We start from the raw sequence: 24,387 nt of genomic DNA on the forward strand, positions 1-24,387 counted from the left end.
TCTCAGTTCTCTGGTCTGTAAACTGGGGACAGAGCACTTACCTTGAAGTTAGTGTGAGAATGAACTGATAGGAGCCACATTAACTCGGCCAGCACAGTGGCTGGCAGTCCCCTGCTCTGAACACAACAGGCTTCAGCACAGCTCTGGCCTAGGTGTAGGTTACCAATATTGTGGGTAGGCTAGGGCTGGGCTGGGGAGGTATAATTACTGAAACCTTATAGCCAAGATTCCAAGAGAATCACAATTTCAAAGACACTCTCCTGTTTTAAGTCAAGAAGCACTTGCCAATTTTTGATTGGGAAAACATGATCACTAGGGAAGGCACCGTGGCGGCTACCTATTTCTCCATCAGCCCTGAGAGTCTGGGCTCCAGGCCCAGGGCTTCTCAGTCAGATGCTCAGATATGCAGCTGAAAGGTGGTGGAAGGAGGAAGGAGCTCAGCAATGGCTCAGGGTACCTGGTAGGTGGGAGGCCCTGGGGCTCCCTCCCAGCTTCTCAGTCCAAATGCACAGGCCACTACAGTGCAATTCCACTCTAAAAGGAAAGAACACATTAAGCCCTTCAAGCTCAGGTTAAGTCCTCAACTCCTTGGCTGCGCATTAGAATCACCTGGGGAAATTTGGAAATCTCCACACCTAGACTGTATTCCAGACCAATTAGATCAGTATTATTTTTTAAAGCTCTCTGGGTAAATTCCAAAGTACAACAAAAGTTGAGAACCACTCTTCTGGATCAGGTTTTTCCAAACTTGCCAGATGATGATAATCACTTGTATTAGTTTAAAAGAGTTTCTCAGGATCTGGAATTAGCACTATTGCCGGAACTTAATGATTCTAAAGCACACCCCTTTATAAAAACATATAGGATATTTTAACATCTTTGAAATGTGAGTGATCTTCCAATCAGTGAGACCTAAGATTCGATAACACACAGAAACAAGCATCTCAGGTGATCCTCATGATTAGGCAGGTTTGAGGAAAAAACAATTCCCTAGTACCTCCTAGGGCAGCACTTCCCGAACTTTAACATGCTTAGAGTCACCTGCGATCCAGTTAAAATGCAGGCTGTAAATCAGATCTAGGTTAAAGCCTGAGATCCTGCACTTCCAAGAAGCTCCCAGGTGATCTAGGCTGGGCCTTGCACCACATTTTGGGTAGCAAAATCCCGAAGTACTGAGGAGGCTCCACCAGCAACCCACTTAATTAAATGGAAATAACTGGCATAGAGAAATATGACCGATGGAGAGAGTCTTCCATAGGTCCAAAAGAGAACTCCTGGGTTCCTCTCTGGCATTTCTTCCCAGGAAGGGGCAGCTGGAATGAGGGCCAGAGGGAGGGCTGCCCCAACCTTTGCAAAGCCAGAGGCTAGAGTCCAATTTCCCAAGGAAGCAGTTTCCTGTATGAGGCAGCACAAACTCCCACTCTAAACAGCAAAGTTCACTCACCAAGTAAGGGTAGGCCTCAGGTGGCTTTACAGAGTTGGAGGCCCGCTCTCTCTGTGTATACTTTTTCTTTCATTCATTCACCAAACTTTTACTGAGGGTCTGCTAATAAACCACACGGTCTAAAGGACTCACATATGAATCAGATTTGGTCCCTGACCTCCAGCGGAAGCAATTCAGCCTGGGAGAAACCCATTCATAAAGCAAAGTACAGTATGAAGGGATAAGTGCTACAAAGAAGCACATAGAGAGATTACCCAACATAGCAGAACAATGCTAATAACTTCCTGGTGCAGCAGCCACTGGAGGAGCTGGAGGAAACATTTCTAATTTTTCCAGGAAGGGCACCACCCTAAACAAGATTTCCTTGCCAGGACCAGCCTGGTATGATGGAGAGGGTGCTTTGATGCCTTGAAGCCCTTGAAAACAAGACTCTAAAATCTGGAGTCTCAGGACAGGCAGAGCTTCCTATGTTTACACATCTAATCTCTAGAGCTAAAATGCAAGTGAATCCAAGGAAGAAAGAGACTTTTAGGAGATCAGCCCCTCAAAAGGATGGGACAGCTGTGATCTCATTCCAGAAAGCTCCAGTACCCGCATTCTGTCCTCCTGTGTCAAAATCCAGCCATTTTCTTAGTTACAGAAACACGTCTTTGCCCTTTGTCATACTGAGCTCTTAATTGGCTTGACCCATCACATTGCTAGATAAAAAGGCTACAATCCCTAGACTAAGTAGGTCTCCAGCTGGGGTAGAAAGTCTCACCCAAGACAGGCAGGGGACGAGAACCTAGAGCCTGCTCCCTCACCAAGCCCCTTATCGACCAGCTTTTGAGGAAGACTACAAAACTGATACTCGATCCCAATTTACTTTTTCCTTATCTTCCATCTCACAGATAGGAAACCCTAGAGAAGAAGCTTAAGGGCCAGAAGAAGCAGCGGAGAAGGAGATAGCAGAAAGATGGGGAGTGGAGTCAGTGCTGAGGACAAAGAACTGGCCAAGAGGTCCAAGGAGCTAGAAAAGAAGCTGCAGGAGGATGCTGACAAGGAAGCCAAGACCGTCAAACTGCTACTGCTGGGTGAGCGAGATGGGAGGATGAGCCAGAGAAGAAGGTACTGCTCCTTCCTGCTTATCCTGAATGGTAGATGGGTTCTAGCCCACCCCATGGGGAGGACAGATGGCCGGTCATTTTCCTCTCCCCATCTGGTCTCAGGCTAAGGGATCAGGGCTCTAGGGCTGAGCACAGCCACCCCAAGGAGATGCAGAATACCAAAGCTACCTTGGAATAGTTCTGCTCTTCCTTGAACCAGGAAGTGTGCAAGGGCTGGGAGAGACCCATCCATCTCCAAATCTAACCAAACCCCACACCTCACAGCTTGGTAAATGCCGTGAACCCTGGGCTTAGAGTTACCTGATCTGCAGTCAGAAAGCTCTGAGTCAGTGGACTCAGAAGTCCTGCCATAGCATCAGTGCCATGTAGTCCCAGAAGCAGGCCCACTGGTTCTTGCCACATAAATGGGTTCCTTCTCCTTGCCTCCAGTAAACATTCTGTATACATTTTATAACTAGTGAGCCAGCCCTGAGGGAGGAGGAATGTCTACGGCAGTCCTTTCCTGGCTTTCTGTTCAGTAGCTGCCTTGAAAGCCCCTTCCAGATGGGAGGTTCATCAACTTGATGAGCCCTAAGCAGATCACAGGTCTGTGCTGAAAAACGACAAGCACCTTCTTCTGTTGGTCAGAGAGATTGGTCACAGCTGCAAACAGAACCTCTTGGTTCAATAAAGAGTTTGGGACACCTGGTTTAGGAAAAAAAACCCAACAGTAGTACAGAGATAGGCTAGCTGGGGGGTCTTTGCAGCAGCAGATTAGCTGGCTGGGCTGTTTCCAAGCCCATGAGGAGCCTGTGAACTGGAGCCCCAGGCGGTGGCACCTCCTTTTGCCCAGCCAATCTGTGAGCATACCACTGTAAGCTGGACTCAGACTCCAAGAAGCCCAAAAGCTACAGAAGGGGAAAGATATAGCAAGGCCACTGAGAGATCTTTTAAGCCTAAGCAGCTTTCTTCTACATTCAGGATAAGCAGCTTAAAGGGAACCAGCATAGACTAAATGGGAGGGAGATTAGGGCATCAGGGCAGTGCAAACTGGGGGAGAGAGTTGAAGGGTATGTGGAGGGAGAGCAGAGTGTAAATGAGAGGATAGTAGGGCATTTTAGCCAATAAGGGAAAAAGCAAGATGATGAAAAAAACTATTTCAGTGAAGTTATCCAGCTCTCTGCAATCCTGCTCCAAGATCACTCTCCTGAGTAAAACTGGGCAGAGGAGAAACGTGTTAAAGGAATTCCCTGACTCTATCGGTGGTTCTCAACGAGATTTTGCCACCACCCTCACCCCTCACCAGGACACTCGGGAATGTCTGGAGACATTCTTAGTTGTCACAACTGGAAGAGAAGAGTGCTACTGGCCTCTAGTGAGTAGAGGCCAGGAATGCCACTAAACACCCTACAATGCACAGGACAGCCTCCCACAAAAAAAATAATTGTCCAGCCCAAAATGTCAACAGTGCAGAGGCTGAGAAACTCTGCTCTAAATCCAGACTGAATGGCCTGAGCTCAAGCCTGGCAGAAATTGAGGGCAGCAATCATCCCTACAGGTTGTCTCCTAACAAGACTCTCAAGCAAGCCCTGGCTTAGACTTCTCACAAGCCATCTACTGGAGGGTTGGGGAGAATTGGTGGAAACCTGAAGCATAAACATTTCTCCCTGCAGGTGCTGGGGAGTCAGGAAAGAGCACTATCGTCAAACAGATGAAGTGAGTAAGAACAAAGCCCCCCGAGGACTGAGGTAGGGTGATGAAGTCAGTAGAGCCAGTAGAGGCATGGAGGGTGAAGGGCTCTTCATCCTGAAGGCACCCAGATGTAAAGGATATAAAGAACCTGATTCCCAATGCCCCTCATCTGCATGCCCTTTTCCCCTCACCCTCCACTTTGGGACAGCAATAGGAATAGATTGTGTTCTTATGACCCTTTCAATCCTTCCAGATCCCCAATCCCTTAGGGCTGGTTACTCAGGTCCAACTATGGGCCGGGTGTCTTGCAGGATCATTCATCAGGATGGCTATTCGCCAGAAGAGTGTCTGGAGTACAAGGCCATCATCTACGGGAATATGCTGCAGTCCATCTTGGCTATCATCCAGGCCATGTCCACACTGGGTATTGACTATGCTGAACCAAGCTGTGCGGTATGTGGTTAACAGCAATGCGGTTAAGGTTGGAAGGAAAGGCTAATGATCAGAAAACAGGCAGCTGACAAGCTATGAGGAAATATGGGTCAGAAAGGAGTTTCATAGAACTAAGTCCTACCTACTGAGCTTCCAGTCTTTTTACTTCAGTCTTGGAGAAGTATGCAATCCCTACCTTTATAATACATTACCAAAACCTGTTCTCAGCTTCCTCTGCCTTTTTGTTTTATCTTACCATCTAAAATGCTCCCCTGGGCTCCTTGCCTGGCCATGGAACTTTTACAAGCTAAATCCCTAGTTCTGGCATTTGTCTTTTCCTAGCTTTGGATCATTGAAAGAACAAAGGTGATGGTTGTCTACCATCTGATCTATGTCATGGTCAATCTGGTCTTTAAACTTCCAACCTCCCTGTGAGCAGAGGGCCCACATTTTGTGGCGGTACTCTTTTGAACTAAGGATGGGAGACAGAAACACCACAGAGGAAGCCCCTGGAACCTATTTTCCCCTAGACATCCTAGGACTGGAGAAATTGCCACCCTCTACATCTCAGAAGCACACTCAAAATTAATCCATATGTTTTCTTAACATCTTCACTGGCTGCAATCTCCATCTTAGGCTTTAGTAGCAATGCAAAATGCTTTCTTTTCAGTAGTATTCCCAGGAGCCTCCTGGAAAGCCATTACTCCTGTGTAGTTCTCAGCCAGGTTTCTGCCTTACAGGATACTGGGCGACAGCTCAACACCCTGGCTGACTCCACTGAGGAGGGCACCATGCCTCCCGAGCTGGTTGAGGTCATCAGGAAGTTGTGGAAGGATGGTGGGGTGCAAGCCTGCTTCGAGAGAGCTGCAGAGTACCAGCTCAATGACTCAGCATCTTAGTAAGACTCTGACTGGGGAAGGGGTGGGATTAGCTATAAACAACCTTCTAGGAGAAATCACAAGCAGACTAAAATTTCAGGCATGAAAGCTGGAGTCACAAAGGACTGAATTCAGCGTGGATACCTGTTGTGTTGGGCTTAAGCAGTGTTTTACTATGCTTTGAACTTAATGCCTTTAGAGAGGGACACAGACATAGTTGCCACCACTCTGCTGCTTCAATCTGGCTCACTGCAGCCTATAGAGCTGAAGACCCCCAAATTAAAAACAAATGTGCCCTGCTTAGTAGCCCTCAGACTGCTGTCCTCTTAAATTCATGCACATAGTCTCTCCTTTCAGAACCACAAACACAAAGACAGACCTGCAGTTCTGCCACATGCCCTCCCAGGAAACAGGTGATTAACAATGGCCTTTTCAGGGTGGAATATTCTAGCTGGTAACCTAGGTGTATTTACTTAGGCCACCAACCAGAAACAAATGCCTCCTTCACACATAGCATTTTACATCAGGGTGCCAGGGCAAGGGACACAGAAACTTCCAGGGCAAACCAAAGGAAGTAGGTCAGGGATTTAAAAGAACCAACTTTGCAAAGCTGATTCCAAAAAGATAAGGTACAGAGAGTTTATCAAGCCTACCTCAAACAGCATGGTTTCATAGATGGGCATGAGCTCTGTAGTCAGACAGACCTGGATTTAATCCCTCTTCTGTCATCTAATTTTGTAACACAGTTATCATTTACCATCCACAGAGCACTTACTCACTAAGGCCCAGGCATTGCTGGGTGTGTGAGGTGCACCACCTCGTTTGATTATTCGAGGTAGATAGTACTTTGTATTAGTCCGATGAAAAACTGAGGTTCAGAGAAGTTAACTAACTTGCCCAAAGTCACATAGTTAAATGGCAGAGGTTGAAGTTGACTCCAGGTCTATTTGACCGCAAAGTTGAATGCTTTTTACAATATACCATAGTGCCTCTTGACCTTGGACAAGTTATTCAACTCTTCTGAAATTAACATTCATCTGTAAAATGGGACATGAAACTTGAAGGTGTATGAGGTTAAATGAGAATTTAAATGTGAAAATACTGGCATATACTACACACTTGTTAATTTTCCTTCCCTTCTTCTCTGTCATCCCACTTCACATCTGCCTTCCTCGTCTTTAAAAAAAAAGTTTTTTTCATGATAATTGTCAAACACATATGAAAGTAGAATAATACAGTGAATCACCTGACTTCAACCGTTACCAGCTCATGACCACTCTTGTTCCATTTTCTCTCCATCTCCCACTGGATTATTTTGAAGAAAGTCCCAAATATCCTATCATTACATACTAAAAATTTCACTATGTATCTCTCAAAAAAAAAAAAAAAAAAAGAGAGAGAGAGAGAGAGGCTCTTTTTAAAAAAAGAAATCACAACATAACCATCACACCTAAATATTTAATAATTCCTTGATGTCATCAAATATCCAAGCCAGTGCTCATTTAAGTTTCCCCAGTTATCTCAACTGTTTGCTCCTCAACTTGATTCAGGATATAAACAAGGTCCATGTATTAAACTGATTCACGTCTCTTATGTCTCTGAAGTCTCTTTTAGTCTACTCCTGCTTCTTGTTAAATTTATTTTAAAGAGAGCATGAGTGGGGGAGGGGGAGGAAAAGGGAAAGTGGGGGAGGAGAAGAGAGAGGCGGGGGGAGAGAGAGAATGAATGAATGAATCTCAAGCAGGCTCCACGCTCAGCACAGAGCCCGACACAGAGCTTGATCCCACGACCCTGGGATCATGACCTGAGCCAAAATCAAGAGTCGGAAGCTCAATCAACTGAACCACCCAGGAGCCCCTACTCCTGCTTCTTGTTGGAACTTTTGACACTCATTTAAACCACTAAATCTTACTGAAGGATCTAGAAAACTTTGTAGCCAGGCAAAACTTAAGGAAAAGTTATCTGATTTGACTTAAATGCGACAGAACCCCTGCCACAACTGGGCATGCCTCTCAGCCCACACTCCCTTTTGTAAGGACACATGAGGGTTTGAAGGAAAGAACCCTAGATTTAACAATATGGACTCTAGTCCTGATTCCATCACCAAGTTAGTTATATAACTTTGGGTAGGACCTTTACCTTTCTTGGCCCTGGCTGTGTAAAGTTTAATCCATTCCAATCTCTTTTCTCTAGCTACCTGAACCAATTAGACCGGATTACAGCCCCCGACTACCTCCCTAATGAGCAAGATGTGCTACGATCCAGAGTCAAAACCACAGGCATCATTGAGACCAAGTTTTCCGTCAAAGACTTGAACTTCAGGTGAGTACACAGCTCTCTGGGGGGCATCACAGATACACACATGGTTCCCTGGGGTCACCTCAGATACCAAAAAAGGGGACTGGGGATGCCTCTTGGCCTTCACTAAAGCCCAATCTGAATAACTATCCTATTTGTCCCTCTTTCCTCCCCATTTCCCATCTCATTGCCGACTGGCCCCAAAGTGGCCACCCCTCTGTAAACACCAAGTACATGTGCTGCTTCTTCCCTCAGGATGTTTGACGTGGGAGGGCAACGATCAGAGAGAAAGAAGTGGATCCACTGCTTTGAGGGAGTCACCTGCATCATTTTCTGTGCGGCCCTCAGTGCCTATGATATGGTGCTAGTGGAAGACGACGAAGTGGTAAGTGGCCCTTACAGTAAGCAGCTTTGATAGACAGTCCCCCTGTGACCCTTCCTCTAAGCTTTGTGTCACCAATTCTTCAGCTTGGGTGATTTCAGCTAACACTGACAGTCTAGCAGTCCTCTGGCACACAAATCAATGCCTCAGTAAATAATTCTAGAAAAACTTTCCCCTTTTGCAGGTTCCAGGTTAGCACTTTGGAGGTCTAGATTTACTAGAGGTGAGCTTGGTCTCAAATTAGACATCCAGGAATCACCTGGATATCACACAGCTCACAAGAGGAACGGAGTATTAAAGGGACAAGGGATCACAACTGGGCAAAGCGCAGGGGTTACACTTAGGACTCTTCCAGGCCACCTATGGAAATAAAGGATAGGAGATGAAAATGATACAGCAGAAAAACAATGTATGATGTGCATCTTTGTGCAACAGGATAGAAGGGTTGGACTACTAACCTCACTTGGAAGCCTAAATATGTACTGTCAACAGGACTAAGGGGAGACCTGCAGACCAGGTTTCTCACATGCCACTTAAATTGGCACGTGGAAGACTACCTGAGGGGTGAGTCTCTTGAGCCTGCAGAATTTAACAAGATAGGAGCTCTGCAGACCAAGCGTCAGCCCGCCCAGTCTTGGAGTCTGAGACAGAGAATATCAAGGCATGGAACATGCTAATGGAGGCCCATAGCTTATTGATAGGAGACAAAGCTCCTATACTCCCATCCCTGTCTCAGTTGTTCTCCCTTCTCCTTAGTAGTTCAAGTTCACATTAGAGCACTATGAATATCCTCTAGCCAAAATGTCTTATGGGGTCATTCATTTTTCAAGATCTCTTCCACCTTTAACCCTGAAGTCTATGAAGTCTTAAGGGGTTCTACAGGAGCATTAGCAATGACAAAAGGCCACAAAAAGTAGATTTGTTTTCTTTCTTCATTGGGTGAAAAGATTGAGCCCAAGTCAGATAATAGCATACTTGAAATCCTAAAGGCCCTGCTCCCTAAAAACAGGCTGGTCTGGGGCACTTGGCAACATCTAGACTCTGCAGATACATAGCACCACTTCTCACCTGCTCAGAGTGGCAATCAGAGGAAGAAATAAGGGAGAAGGGCTTGTGGTATGGCGCTGAGAAATTCTCTAGTCCTCACCATTTGACACTGGGGCAATAATTCCTATTACGTTCCTGCCCACACAGAGATCCAGGACTCTGTAACAGAAGCTTATCAAAATCATCCTGAAAAGAAAAATTATCATGGAGATGCAAATGGGCACATGACAACTCAGGCCTAGTTTCAACTCTGTATAAGCAGCACTTACGGAGTCAAAGTCCTTCGCAGTGCCCTGGCTGCCAAAGATTGACCTAACATTTATTGTACACCTATATGCCAGCCACTATCATAGACACTCATACATGATCTCATTGAACTTCCATAACAACCCTATGAGACAGGGAAACTAAAACTCAGAAAAGTTCAGGGATTTCCCCCAAGTCACACAGCTATGACAGAAAAAGGATGAGAAAGGCAGCTAGATTTCTTTGGCCCTATCCCACCACACTAAAAAGAGATAAGCTATTCCCCAACTTTCCTCTTACATTTGGAGCACTAGTCTCTCCAAGGGGAACAAGAACAGGAAGTAGACAATAGCCCATAAGCTCAGTCTGATATCTCTGATGGTGTCTCCTCTTACTAGAATCGCATGCATGAGTCATTACACCTCTTCAACAGTATATGTAACCACAAGTTCTTTGCGGCTACTTCCATTGTCCTCTTTCTCAACAAGAAGGACCTCTTTGAGGAAAAAATCAAGAAAGTCCATCTCAGCATTTGTTTTCCAGAGTATGATGGTAAGTGTCAAGGGATGGAGATAATGGTAATGCTTTCTTGGTAACGACTGGTGATTGCCTCATTTCCTATACCAAGAAGACATAAAGGAACCTGTCTTTAAGAGGTACTAAGTGTGAAACTCCTTTGCTTTGCCAGGCTGATGATCCCTTATCCCTTAAAAAAAATTTTTAGTGTTTATTTATTTTTGAGAGAAAGAGAGAGAGAGAGAGACAGCATGAGTGGGGGAGGGTCAGAGAGTGACACAGAACTCAAAGCAGGCTCCAGGCTGTCAGCACAGAGCCGAACATGGGGCCCAAACTCACAAACCATGAGATCATGACCCGAGCTGAAGTCAGACACGTAACTGACTGAGCCACCCAGGCGCCCCCCTGCCCCGCCCCGCCATATCCCCTTAATACTCAGTTCCTCTTACGCGCTTTGTGATGTCCAAGTGATACTTCGATGTCTAATCTAAGAAACTTGGGTATTCAGTAGTAAGTTTAAAATCAAATGTCCCTGGAACAGAATAGACAGGATGCAGGAGAGCCACAGACTATTTAAATGATACCTCCCAGAAATCAAGGGCAGAGACAAAGAGATCCCTCTCCTCAATTCTGTTGCTCAACTCAAGTGATAAACACTGGAGTACAATAGAGAAGAGGACCCTCCCTTTAAAATTATGTTCCCAACTGCAGCTGTCCAACACATTTCAAGGATCAAGTGGGTCACCTAAAAAGTAAGTGAGCAGGGATGCCTGAGTGGCTCAGTTGGTTCAGGGTCTGACTCCTGATTTTGGCTCAGGTCATGATCTTGTGGTTCGTGGGATCAAGCCATGCATTAGTGTGGAGGCTGCTTGAGAGTCTCTCTTTCCTCTCTCTGCCCTTCCCCCAACTTGTATGCAAGCACACCATGTGCACCTGCACTCTTCCTCTCTCAAAATATATAAATTTTAACATTAAAAAAAAAGCCAGCAGCTAAAAAGGGTTAATTTATCCCATTTCTTCACTATTTTTTCTGGAAAACCAGGGAACAACTCTTTTGAAGATGCAGGGAATTACATCAAGAGTCAGTTCCTTGACCTCAACATGCGAAAAGATGTCAAAGAAATCTACAGTCACATGACCTGTGCTACAGACACACAGAATGTCAAATTTGTATTTGATGCAGTTACAGATATTATTATCAAAGAAAATCTCAAGGACTGTGGGCTGTTCTAATCCTCATCACTCCTCAAGTATACATTCCACAAACAGGCTTGGAATCTGGTTCATTTCAAGCAGAAAAATCATAGATCAATATACCATGGCATGAAGAGTGAATCCATTCTCCCTTGGAGACAGACTCTACATGATCACAACTGTGTCCCATATATTCTTTTCAAAGTGGGGTAGCTAGTGCAGTTTAAAGAATACAAACCCAAGAGTCAGAAGACCCAGGTGCCAGTACTGGTTCTGCAATTTACTACAAAGTATAAATATTTCATTTCTCTGAGCCTTGAGTCCCTCATCTATAAAATGAAGGTAACTTTTCTACTACTTCACAGGGTTACTCTTAATGATCACAAACATAACTAAAGGGAAGGAACATAAAAGCTGTGTGGTCAGAGTCACAGAAAGAAATCCTATGTAAAAGCAGCCATTTATGAAATTCAAGACCAAGTTTTTAGATGAACTATCCCAAGCACAATAGCAACTTTCCCTACTGTCTGGAAAAAATTAAAAAATAAAAAATGAGATCTCAGCAAACCTTACCATCATTTTTTACTAACAGACCCTATGTGCCTTAGCTCAGAGATCTGGATCACTGAATAGAAGATGTAAGTTTGTTAGTTTCTAAGGCACATGTCTAAAAATGATCATCTTTATTAAGCAGACTCTCTCTCTGCCCCCCAACTACTGTAAAAACTGAGTTTCCTTTATCTCTGTAAGTAACTGTCTCAGGTGCACAAGACACTTTCTGAATAAATTTAGAAGACTTCAACACACTCCCACTTGGAGTATTAATGATTTTTATTGCTACCACTTCTCGATCACAGAATTTAGAGTAACTGAGCAAACCTAGAATTCTCATTTCAACTGCTACATGTTTCAGAACAAAAAAAAGCAGCTGATCTTGCTTTGGGCATTGAAAATCTTTGCAGTTGGATCCATGTGATGCCTGGCTGAAAACAACATCTCCCGATACAGGACAACAAGTAAATTATTTCTCTGAACTCCTTTGAGGGGAAACGAAGCTTGCGTTTATCTTGACAGGAGGTGGCGAAGTCAAGTACAGATTTAGCATCTACAACTACTAGTGAGGAAAGCTCCTGGCGTCCAAGATTTAGTATATAAAGGAAAGTGTCAATTAAAATGAAAATCTGTTCCTTGCCAGAAACACATATTCACACTCAGCCTGTTACTAGCAATATTGATACTAGAGAGCCATATGAGCTTGAAATACACTGAAGAATAAATTTGCAGCTGTTAAAATTGGACTCATTTAATCGTCTTTTTGATTCCATGAAAAGAAGTCAACTTGGGAGAAGTACCAGAGAAATAAGGGAAAGTACTCTGACTATTGCCAATTATAAAACTTTACCACATAAAAAAAACCTGGGCAAGACTTCATGCATCCAAGAGCTCTGTTCAGGGACTGTTTCTAAATGGCATATTCCAACTATCACTAACCTGTTTTGCTTTAACTCCATATACAGGGGTTATGAGCCTTTTTTTGCATGATGGATCCCTCCAACAGTCTGATGAAACCTATAGACCTCTTCTCAGGATATTTAAAAATGCATAAAATTATAAGGGAAACCAACATACTAGGAATAAATTCTACCTTTGGAGCCCTGAAGTCCCAGGTTAAGAATCCTCACTCCAGCTAAGATCTTGTCTATTCAGGCCCCAAATCTAATTTATCTCACTTATCCCATCTTCAGATAGGGTAGCCCAACTTCCCCACAAATTGTATCAGATTGTTTACTTCTTTTATTATCTTCTCCTTGCTCTTTGACTCTAAGCAGGACTTGGTTAGAGGCCAAACTATAAAAGCCTACCCTAGGCTTCTTGGTTACGGATGTTCATATAGAACCGGCCCTATAGTCCAAGCATGAAAATAGCCAATGGGCCTGGTCTTCTGGTACTCTACTCACTCTGCTGTCTTTGTCTTCTTTTGCTTCCTTTTAAATTTACACTATAATGTTGAATTTTATCATCAGAAATTCTTTCTTGTAACAAGGTAGGTCAGAAACAATTCGACCTGATTTTCATGAACTGCAATCTTAATTCTTAAAATGGTAAAGCTAGAAGGAAGTTTAAAATAGTCCAGGCCCATCACTAGTAATTTATAGATAAGAAACTGAGGCCCAGGGAGAAGGAGTGTCTTCATCAAGATCAAACTGCTAGGAAGTAGCAGAACTAGAACTCCAAAATAGGTCTCCTGAATCCCAAGCCAGCATTCTATATATGTACCATGCTACTGAAAGCCCACCATACACCACACTATTCAATTTTCTCATTTCCCTAAGCTCCTCCCACTCCCAAATTCTTGGTTATTTTTAAATTATGCCATCTCTAAACCATATTTAACAAAATCATCTCCAAACTGAATACAAATCAGTCTCAAAGTGGAATGTGAAATTAGCATAAAATAACAAAAATATAAATAACTTTAAGTTTGTTCGTTGAAGGTGTAATTAATATCCCGTTCATATCCTTAGAGGGCAGAGATCTTAATGTAGTTCCCTTGCAGCGCATTTAGCCACTGATGACAGTAAGCCAAATGTGAAGTATGTTCCATTTCTTGTAGATCTGATGACAGTTGCTTTTCTTTATCTTTTTTACAAAAATACAGTACAATTAACACAAAAGGACAAATACTATACGATTGTACTTACATTCCCAGGGGCTGGGAGGAGATGGGAATGGGGAGTTAGTGTTTAATGGATACAGAGTTTCAGTTTGGGAAGATGAAAAAGTTCTGGAGATGGGCAGTGGTGACAATTTGCACAACAATGTGAATGTGCTTAGTGCCACCGAACTATGTACTTAAAAATGATTAAGATGGTAAAGTTTATGTTATGTATAGTTTACCACAATAAAAATATAATGGAAAGAATACAACAGAATCGGAACTGTGCTTTTACGTTCTGTGGATAAAAGCAGCACAAAAATTCAGTCTTAAAAGCAATATAAAAGACACATTTACTTGTAACACTTCCTACTCTGATAAAAAAAAAATTCACGCAACATGTACCCCAAATAGTCCAAATCAGGGTAGCCCCATTCCCGAGGTAAGAAATAACAGCATTGAGAACCCACTCTATAACTGGAGATGTGCCGTAGACCAAAGTGTGCTGGCCATGCTGGGTGGAGAAGGTGGTGAAGGGTGAAGAGCTCTTACCTCCCACTGCCCTCTCTACCCGGCACAGCCCCCGGAGCACAGATTCCAGCAGGCTTCAGTGTTGGCCCAGGGATTGCAAGTGTGCCAGAGCTTCTGGTGATCCTGCTAGGTAAAAGCATGAAGACATTTCTGTGAGGTCAGACAGACATAGTGCAGACTGCAAAAGGGAACTTTTCTGCCATCTGGCCATGAAAAGGCAAGCACTAGTATGAACAGAAATAAAGAACTGAATTTAAATGCAAAACAAAGACCTTTGTTTTTACCCAGCTGCACAAATTTTAGAGAAATTTACAGTTGAACTTCATTTCAGGTGTTCAAAATGAATATGGGAAAAGTGATGCTGAGAAAAGACGGCCGGCTACAATGAATACAACTGTTGGGACTGCCTTATAAGATTACTTGTTTTGCAGTATAGTATAATCTTGAGTATCATAAAGAATATTTACAAAAGCACTTTTAAATGTTATTTCGATTGCCTCAGGATTACAGAATGTCATAGCTGAAAGGAATAATTTAGTCCAACTTTAAGTAACAGATGAGAGATGTTAAGACAGAGATTTCATAGATGATTGGAAGCAGGGAAAAGACCAGAATCCAGAGTGACAAACAACTCTCCATAAGATTCTGAGAGATCTCAGGACCTTTATCCTCCATGAGCACAGATGAACAGTTTAGGAAGAACAGAAAGAACAGGTAATTTCTTGTGATTTGTTATGTCTACTGGGAATCTCTCTTACATTTAAACAAGCCTCTAGGTAAAAATGTTTGGATAACTGAAAGGAGTATGGGGGCAGGAGACGAGGTTGGTGGGGTGGGGGGTAGTAGAGGATAGGAGATAAGCCACATTGTACAAAATTTAATATTCCAGCTGTCAAAGATCTTACATCTGAATGCTAATACATTGAGACGGTGTATCCCAGCAGTGTTATTTGCTAATATTGGATTATTTCTGCTACCTTGTTGATTTCCACTAGCTTTCAGGAAGAGAACACGGGGTTAGCAGCAAACATACATAAGAGTCTTCTATTTGGCTGCTCAAACAGTCCTCTTATTTATCTTTTCCCTAGCCTTGTTTCAAAAGGACTTTCCAGTCTGTAATTTAGAGCTAGCTAGCTTTGCTCTTTATCCACCAACTGTAAATGAATATTCATGTTATTTCATATATATAGTTAGACCTCTGTCACAGGATTTTGTCTTTACTTTGAGGTAGCTTTCCATTTTCACTGAATAAATGCAGTAAAAAAAAAAATTAAACCAATGTTTGGAAACTTCAAGTGTTTTGTCTTAATTATGTATAAAGATTAAATACTCTGTATCAAAAGTGTAAGAATGTTCTTTGACTTAACAGTTCTCATACTAATTTTTTTGGTGGACGGCACTCTAAGTCACATACAAAAGGTGCTTCTGATTTCTTGGCAAATAAAAAATGCCTCAGTCGTTTACTAGTGATTTTTTTAAGGTTAAATCTGTCTACTGTTTGTGTTGATCTTTAACATTGGGTCCCATTCAGTTATCCCCCAAATGTTGGCCCAGGTTAGCTTCATCAGAACCACCTGAGAAATGTATTTAAAAATACATGTTCCCAAGACCTGTAGACTTAATTTAGTAGAGTTTAGCCAGGGAATCTGTATGTTAATCTTGCACCTCAGGTATCTACTACCATATAACCTTCTTTATTATCTCTCACTCCTAAGAAGACTGGAGTTGAGCCAGGTATGTAAGCCTGACATAGTATCAGAAAAAACTGTCCTGTCCCGACTTGTTCTGGAGTATGTTCTCCTAGCAGAAGTAATTCATATAAGTTATGAGAAAATGGGGGTGGGGGTTAAAACTTACACAAAGGTAAAGGAACACAGATCTTCACCATCCAGGAAGTTCATTCCTTGTACCTCACCTAAATCTTTTACTTCCTGCTAACTAGCTCCTAACAAGCTAACTAACTGCTAACAAGATCAACTTTTGATTTCAGTCCCCTAAGCAGCCTGGTTTTCTCTTGTGCTTAGACAGCCATAAAGCTATGTGGAGAGTTGTGGCTGGTCCAGGTCAGATCTCTGACTTGTACTGTGAAGCCTGGAGAATGAGCTGGCAGTACTAGGAAACTGAAATAACCTTGTTCTTCAAGTTAGTATAAGAGGAACACCTGGGTGGCTCAGTCAGTTGCGCGTTCAACTTCAGATCAGGTTGTGATCTCACGGTTTGTGGAGTCAAGTCCCACATCAGGTTCTGTGCGGACAGCTCAAAGCCTGGAGCTGTTCCAGGTTCTATGTCTCCCTCTCTCTCTGCCCCCTCCCCAACTCATGCGCACGCATGCTCTCTCTCTCAAAAATAAACATTAAAAAAAAATTGAAGTCAGTATAAGATATGAAAGATTTCATAAGTGGTAAGAGTGAAGAAAATTAGTGCTGTTTTAGTTATATTTAAATGAGTAAAGGACTGTGGTTTTTTTGAACATCTGGAAGGCGACGGGCACCTGGGTGGCTCAGTTGGTTAAGCGTCCTACTCTTGATTTTGGCTCAGATCCTGATCTCATGACTCATGAGATCGAGCCCTGCATTGGGCTCTGTGCTAACACGTGGAGCCTGCTTGGGTCTCTCTCTCTCTCTGCCCCTTACATACGCGCACACTCGCGCTCTCTCTCTCAAAATAAATAAACATTTGAACATCTGAAAGGGGTAAAAAAGATCAACCAAAGGGAGGTTTTTAATGGGAATGAAAGACTACCTTATATGTAACTGCCAATACAGCAACAAGCTGTGCAACGCGATTCTCCAGAGCTATGCTAAACAAATGTATAAATATATGAAACAACTAGTCAGGCTAGACAAGCAATGTACAAAGAAAGTCACAGCTACAAATAGGACAGTGGCTAGGATATAAGAATATAAGGTGGGCAAATGAATTAGAAGAACCAGCAGTTATTTTTAAATGCTCTAAAATGTGTATATAATAAAACACAAATAGAACACATAAAAGAAGAAGAAACAAGGCAAGAAAATAGTTTTTAAAATTTGGTCCATCTATTCTTAGAATGCAGCACTTTATAAAAAATAACAATCCATCATTGGAAACAATAATAAAATGACACACTGAACTAGAGACTTAGAATTTAAACTGTCCAAGATGAAATGTCATCCCAAGATCCACTTATGAATAACTGTAAAAGTTTTTGGAATTTTTGTGCCAGGAGGTGAAATCTGCTGCAAGGCTGAGTTTGTAAGGTCGGGCAAGACTGGCCTTTAAGGAGACTATATCCTCTTTAAATAGAGCCTAATGAATGGCATTTCTACAGCCCAAGGTTTTAATCAGGTGCAGATGGAACAAAATAAACAGCAAAATAAAGCTATTGTTCCAGTCCTTCCTACTAGGGTCTATTTACTGTTCTTTATTCATTAAAATTTAATTTTCTTAGATGTGCTGGTTTCTCAGATGGTCCAAAGCCTGGCCACATGAATACTGAAATGCAGTCCATCACAAACCTCCAGCATTCTCCACAGAAAAGACACAAGGCAACTTTTAGTTTCTTTGATTACAAATACCAATCCTTTTTTCTCCAGGCTAGTACACATGATGTTTCACCCCCACACTCTGGATCTGCTATTAGAAAAGATCTTTTATTTCAAAACACAACAGTGATTTGCAAAGCTGGTAAGAATCACCTTTTTAAAATGATAGATCACTAGGCCCACCAGCCAAGAGTCAATCTCTGAAATGGATCCAGGTGATTTTGACTTAAGGCATATCTGAAAAACAATGACTTGAATTGTGTCCCTGTGTCCTCCAGGAATGTGCATTTAGACAAATTACTTGGGATGGTAGGGTAGGGGGTGATCTTCATGTAAATAAAGAAAAATGTAAATGGCATGGGGGCAAAAAAATCAGAGAATTACTATTTTTTCATTAACAGAAAAGCTAAAAAATGAACATATCAGATAGACATATTCAAATGAAAATACAAGGTGCATTTCAAAGTAAAATTAACGCATTCAGATTATTTGTTATTTTGGATTATCATCAACACCATCCCATTAGCCCTGACTATAGAAAGACTACAGTTAAAACAATATTCCACGAGTTCTCATTTCCAGATGATTCTAGATCACAAAATACAATAAGGAAAAGATTATTCAAAATGAACAGGAACTATCGGTCCTATCTACATTGTGGGCATAAACTAATCACCAATCGAAGCTGATCATTTTTTCTTTCTTTTAGATGCAGTTTTCCCAGCCCTAAAGAAATTGTTTAGATAGTACCGTTATAGCATCTGCATAGTTATACTTTTCCAAAAAGAGTAAGAAAAAAAATTCCAATAAAGGCACTGAAGTGCTGTGGCTTGCTTTCTGAATTAGCTTTGCTGACCATCATTCCTTTTTCTTTTTTTTTTAAACTAGTAAAAGGTCACATCAAAAGATGACATAGAATCCAATCTGAAAAGACTGGACCCCAAAGGCACTGCTCAAACTGCTGATTTGGAATGCTCACAATACATTCTCTTCATCTGCCTTCCCCCAAAGGCCCATTCGATATTTAAAGACATTTGCTGTACATTATACAAAAGGATCTACAGGCCGAGGTGAATAAAGCTCTCCACAAAACCAAAATGTAAACCCGGAAAATGGATTATGACTGCATGTCACTGACACAGATATGACATAAGACCCTCAGGCCAAAATAAAACAATACTACTACACCAAAAGACTAGACCTTCAGGGAACCCTCTACCTAAACCCACTCTCAGACAAAGGCCAAAGCACATTCAGCAGGAACAAAAAGAAACAGAAGAAAATATTTCCAGAAAGGACTAATTACAAACAGGAACAAACCTGGACTCTTTACTCACCATTTTAATACTGCTGCCAACTATAACAGATTAAAATCTGTACATACAACATAGTGGAAAAAGTCCCAAAATGCAGGAGTTTCGGCAAAAGAAGGTACTGACTAAGGATTACTACAATTAACATTGCTACAATAAAAACAATGGCAAACAGGGATTTGGCACCACATTTACAAAGTAAAAGCATGCACTGTTAATACACTTTAGATGTTTCCCAACAGAAAAGGCCATGGAAGATGGAAAACAAGGGGCATCTTTTACAGAACTCCCTATGACTGAGACAAACAAGCAAGAACCAAAGTGGTCAATTTAGTAGATATGTAGCAGCAAAGTCACGGTTTCCGTTTGGAATTTTGCAATTTGCATTTCTAGTTGACAGCTGCCCTGGGTGTGTCCGTATCCAAGAAACTAACTTTACATCCTACATCAGCATTTACCTAGTAATTTGGTAATCAGCATAAACCAGGTTAACCTTAAACCATAAACTTAAACAAAAGTTAGAGAGTGAGAATCTTATTACAGAACTCTCCAATGTAATTACCACTTAAAAACCATGATGGTACTTTGAGCAGGAGAGTAACATAAATTTCATCCAAAAAAGCTATAGTCATAGCCCCAATAACCATAAAGAATTAAGTAATTATGGAAATATGATGTTCTGACCATACCAAAAGTTAAAAACAAAGAGCTCCTACTAAGAGGAGTATTTTCAAGATGATCTGGTCACATCATGTGCATAGTTAAGATTGTGTTTTAATAAAGATTCTCTTGCAAACAAAGAAATAAAATTTAGTAACATTATTCTCTTGATGAAAAAAAAAACTTTAAAAATGAACTGGTGGTTTGTTAAGAAGGAAAAAAAAGAGCAAGCTACATATTAAAGTTCTGGAATGCAGCACCTCAACTTCACATCGGCCCTAAACATTTGAAATTATGAAATCCAAGTGGTCTTAATGATCGAATCATACTTTATACAGTCGTTCCAATTCCAATGTCTGACTTTAGCATCTCATGTCAATTAAGAGTTCCCTAATACAGAAGATTGTGCTAAAGAGTGCTAAGATTCTGCATGCTGCTGCCATTCCCTGGTCCCGTTCATGCTTGCAGCTGCCCAATGAGACAGCAAAAGAAGTCTGGTCTCAACACTCCACAATGTAATAACTAGAAAAGAAGAACATTCTTAATTAGAATAGTTTACAAAGTCCAGGGACATCACTAGAGCACTATAACTAAATTGTCTGAAGTTTTACCTTTCATTAATCTCCAACCCTCTTCAGTAAAGTCCACATTCCTTTAAGTTGTTTTTAATGATGACATCCGTAACAGCATCAAAAACAAACTGCACATTCTTGGTGTCTGTGGCACAGGTGAAGTGAGTATAGATCTCCTTGGTGTCTTTTCTTCTGTTCAGATCTTCAAACTGGCACTGAATATAAGCAGCTGCTTCTTCATATGTATTGGAACCTGAAGCAGACACTCAATATTCTCAGTTTAAATTATAATAGCTGCCTGCATTCAACTAAGTCAGGCCATCCCCACTGACTGATGAAGAGAGGGAATAACCCAAATGAATATAGACAGATTTCTTTAATTCTATAATCATTAGGCTTTCTTGAGAGCAGACTCTAAGTAAAACAAAATCATCACACGAAAAGATCTAGGGAAACGAGCCTTTTCCTTTTTCCCCTTTCATTTAGACGTTTCAGCTAAAAAACCAAAAATGTATAAAAGGAAACTAGGGAAGTAGGAAGATGCGTTGCTAGGACACAACTGTTGAAAAGGTCAGAGAGCCTGTGCTCCTTGGAGTGATCTTGACATAAACAATTCAAAAGAGTTAGTCACGCTTCTTTTCAAAATCATACCAGTTTTAAGGAAGCTGAGCTTCAGAGCCTTATGGCAATAATTTAATGAAAGGTAAACTAGTACATGTGAAAGGGAAAGGGGCCTGAATTATGCCCTTTAAAATGTGTTTCTGTGGCATATAAATTATTAACTTATCTCAGTTAAGCTGTCATTTTTTAAAGGGGAGGGGGCTCAAAAGAAAACCTTATTTTCAACTCTTAACACTTACCCACACGCTTCTACACCATCTTAACTGCCTGTGAGCCTTTAGAATTGCCCTAGAAACGGACTACAGAACCGGAAAAACTCAACAACAAAAACACAATACTTTATTCTTGTAAACCAGAGGCTGTTTTCCACAAATAACATTTGTGAAATTAAGTGACGTTAGACACAGCAACAAATACCAACAAGAAAGGAATGTTATTTAAGCAGAATATTTAAAGAAATAAAGGAAGACAGCTTGGTAGGTGCTTGAAATAGGTTTCATGAGCTCTGCAGAACTTCTGTATATTAAAGGAGAGAGGGGGACTGAAAAGCGAATTCTGGCTGGTAGAACAGATACTGACACTTGGGAAATGAGGACCGTGAGACTTCTTAAGAAGAACGAAGCCAGTGCAAGACAGGCTTACAAGTTCACCACAAAAAAAAAAAAAAAAAAAAAAAAAAAAAAGCTATGATATTGAGGGTTCTTTGCTATGTGGAAGATTTTCAGCTAGAACACTGTCAATCCTTCGACTTAAGATTTCTCTCCACCTTAAAACCTGGCTACTTTTCTACTCACCTCTCTCCTGATTCTGACTACATTTGCAAATTCCCAAAGAAAGGCCAGGGGGCTTACGCTACATCTCAACTTTTTAGCCCACCACCTCACTTAAAAAGTTACCTGTATCTCCACTTATTTATACCTTTGGTCTTAGAGAGGTCTCCCTTCTGGTTCAAAATTTAACTGCTCTACCAAGACTTTTAAGTTGAGGTGAAATTTACATAACATACAAGTGCACAATACAGTGGCATAATGTATTCACAATGTTATGCAACCACCTTCTCTCTCTAGTTTCAAAACGTCTTCACCAATCCAGAAAAACAACCCATTCCCAATAAGTAATCATTCCTCATTCTCCCCACAGTACCTCCCCCCATCTCCTGGTAACCACCAACCAATCTGTTGTCCCTATGGATTTGTCTATTTGGGGAATATCACACAAAACAATCACACAAATGTGACCTGTTGTGTTTGGTTCCTTTCACTTGGCATAATGTTTATGAGGTTCGTATAAGTTGTAGCATGTATCAGTACTTCCTTCCTTTTTATGGCTGAATAAGAATAATAATAATAATTCCATTGTACGGAATTCCTTGATTCCTTCCTTTCCCACCTGCTTACAAATCTTGCTCCATCAATTACATCCAATTTTTACAACTTCTGCTATAAAATCTTACCTCCAAGCTTATGAACATTCTTAAATCTTTCCTTCCCCTGTAATCCAAGTTACAGTAGGCTATACCTATCTTCATTTCTCCACTTCCCACTCAGTAACTCACTGTCCTGGCTCTACTCTTACTGACACTGCTCTCAGTAACACTCACGATCTCCTGGATCGCTAACTCCAGAGGCCATTTTTCAATGTGTATCTTACTTTGTACACAACATTGCTGACCACCCCTCACTCACTTCTTAAACTCCTAGCTTTTGATACCTTGGCTCTCCTGGTTCTCGTCTTTATACCTAATACAAACCTTTCTTTCTCTCCTGCCAAAAAAGTCTGAAATTCTCTCTCATTCTATCCATGGTCCTTTTCTGTTTTCATTCTATATCATCACCCCATGTCATCTGATCCATTTCCATGCTGTATTTATACATGATCTCAAATCAATATATCTAACCCCCAATCTCTCCCAAAACTCCAAGGCCACATATACACCTGCCTATTAGATACCGCCATCTGGATGTTCTTCAGATACTTCAAAATCAATATTCCTAAATATCAATTAGAGACCACAGCACCAGCAGCCAATCAAGACAGAACTCTGGGAGTACCTTTGACTCTTCTGGCTTCTTTACCTTAGCTACCCTCTTCACTTTATTACAGAAAGCATTTACAGTGTCTGCTCAGCTAAAAAAAAGTTCTCCTTCCCTGAAAATATCCAATTCTGATCTAAAGGTTATAGTGGTGCAGCCCTGGCATTTCGTGTTTGCATCCCTGACATTAACTGGGCTAAGTATTTTTACCTGGCTTAACCTTGGCCAGAATCTGTCCCCTAGGAATTTGAACATGGGGCCAACCATTATCAGTTTAGCCTGGTCTTTTATTTAAAAAAAAAAAAAATTGTTTTTAAGATTTTATTTCTAAGTAATCTCTCCACCCAACATGAGGTCAAACTTACAACCTTGAGATCAAAAGTCACATGCTCTACCAAATGAGCCAGCCATGTGCCCGAGCCTTACCTTTTAAATACAGGAGAAAAGGGTGCCTGGGTAGTAGTTCAGATGGTTAAGTGCCTGACTCCTGAAATTGGCTCAGGTCATGATCTTATGGTGGTGGTGGGATCAAGCCCCATGTCGGCTCCACGCTGACCATGGATCCTGCTTGGTATTCCCTCTCTCTTTCTGTGTGTCTCTCTCTCTCAAAATAAACATACATACATACATACATACCTACCTACCTACCTACCTACCTACCTACCTAACTGCAGGAGAAAGACCATGGCAGGGCCATCTTATATCACATAAACTGAGTAGCACAGAAAGTTGGTAAGCAGAGAAAAATAAAGAAGATACATAGAAGGAGAGAAGAGATGGGGAAAGAAGTACTTCCAGGATCCCTGACACTTTTCTATTTCCTAGTTCTAAATGCATTCTTAAGATATGTCTGCGTTCTTGCCCTTGGCTTCTATGATATATCCCTGTATCTTCACCTGAAGTTTTTATTTGTATCCTAAGTGACTCCTTACTAATTCAACTCCCCTACTATCCATCTTTATTGCCATTTATTATATCATCTTTCTTTTCTTTTTCATATTTTTTATGCTTTATTCTTTTTAAATTAAAAAAAATTTTTTAATGTTTATTTTTGAGAGACAGAGTGAGAGTGGGGAGGGGCAGAGAGAGAGGGAGACACAGAATACAAAGCAGGCTCCAGGCTCTGAGCTGTCAGCACAGAGCCCGATGTGGGGCTCAAACCCACGAACCGTGAGATCATGACCTGAGCCGAAGTCAGATGCTTAACCAACTGAGCCATCCAGGCTCCCCTGTATCATCTTTCTAAAGCAGTTTCTCCTACAT

At 41.5% G+C, this 24,387-nt stretch overlaps 2 protein-coding genes across 2 annotated transcripts in view; one reads left to right on the plus strand and one right to left on the minus strand.

Moving 5' to 3' along the window:
* Nucleotides 1–2,399: 2,399 nt before the first annotated feature.
* Nucleotides 2,400–11,253, plus strand: GNAT2 (G protein subunit alpha transducin 2). The gene is made up of 8 exons (XM_049616631.1): nucleotides 2,400–2,517; nucleotides 4,203–4,245; nucleotides 4,533–4,674; nucleotides 5,394–5,551; nucleotides 7,725–7,853; nucleotides 8,085–8,214; nucleotides 9,903–10,056; nucleotides 11,063–11,253. The coding sequence occupies exons 1-8, from the start codon at nucleotides 2,400–2,402 to the stop codon at nucleotides 11,251–11,253; spliced, it is 1,065 nt and encodes a 354-aa protein (XP_049472588.1).
* Nucleotides 11,254–19,248: 7,995 nt separating this feature from the next.
* The window catches only part of GNAI3 (G protein subunit alpha i3), a 38,372-nt gene continuing 33,233 nt past the window's right edge, over nucleotides 19,249–24,387 (minus strand). The window contains exons 8-9 of the mRNA XM_049616630.1: nucleotides 20,510–20,723; nucleotides 19,249–20,420 (exon numbers count right to left, since the gene is read on the minus strand). Coding sequence (XP_049472587.1) covers nucleotides 20,533–20,723 — 191 coding nt within the window. The 3' untranslated portion in view covers nucleotides 19,249–20,420; nucleotides 20,510–20,532. The remainder of the gene's footprint in view (nucleotides 20,421–20,509; nucleotides 20,724–24,387) is intronic.

The sequence above is a fragment of the Panthera uncia genome (assembly GCF_023721935.1).
Source record: "Panthera uncia isolate 11264 chromosome C1 unlocalized genomic scaffold, Puncia_PCG_1.0 HiC_scaffold_4, whole genome shotgun sequence".
In the NCBI taxonomy this organism is placed as follows: Eukaryota; Metazoa; Chordata; class Mammalia; order Carnivora; family Felidae; genus Panthera; species Panthera uncia.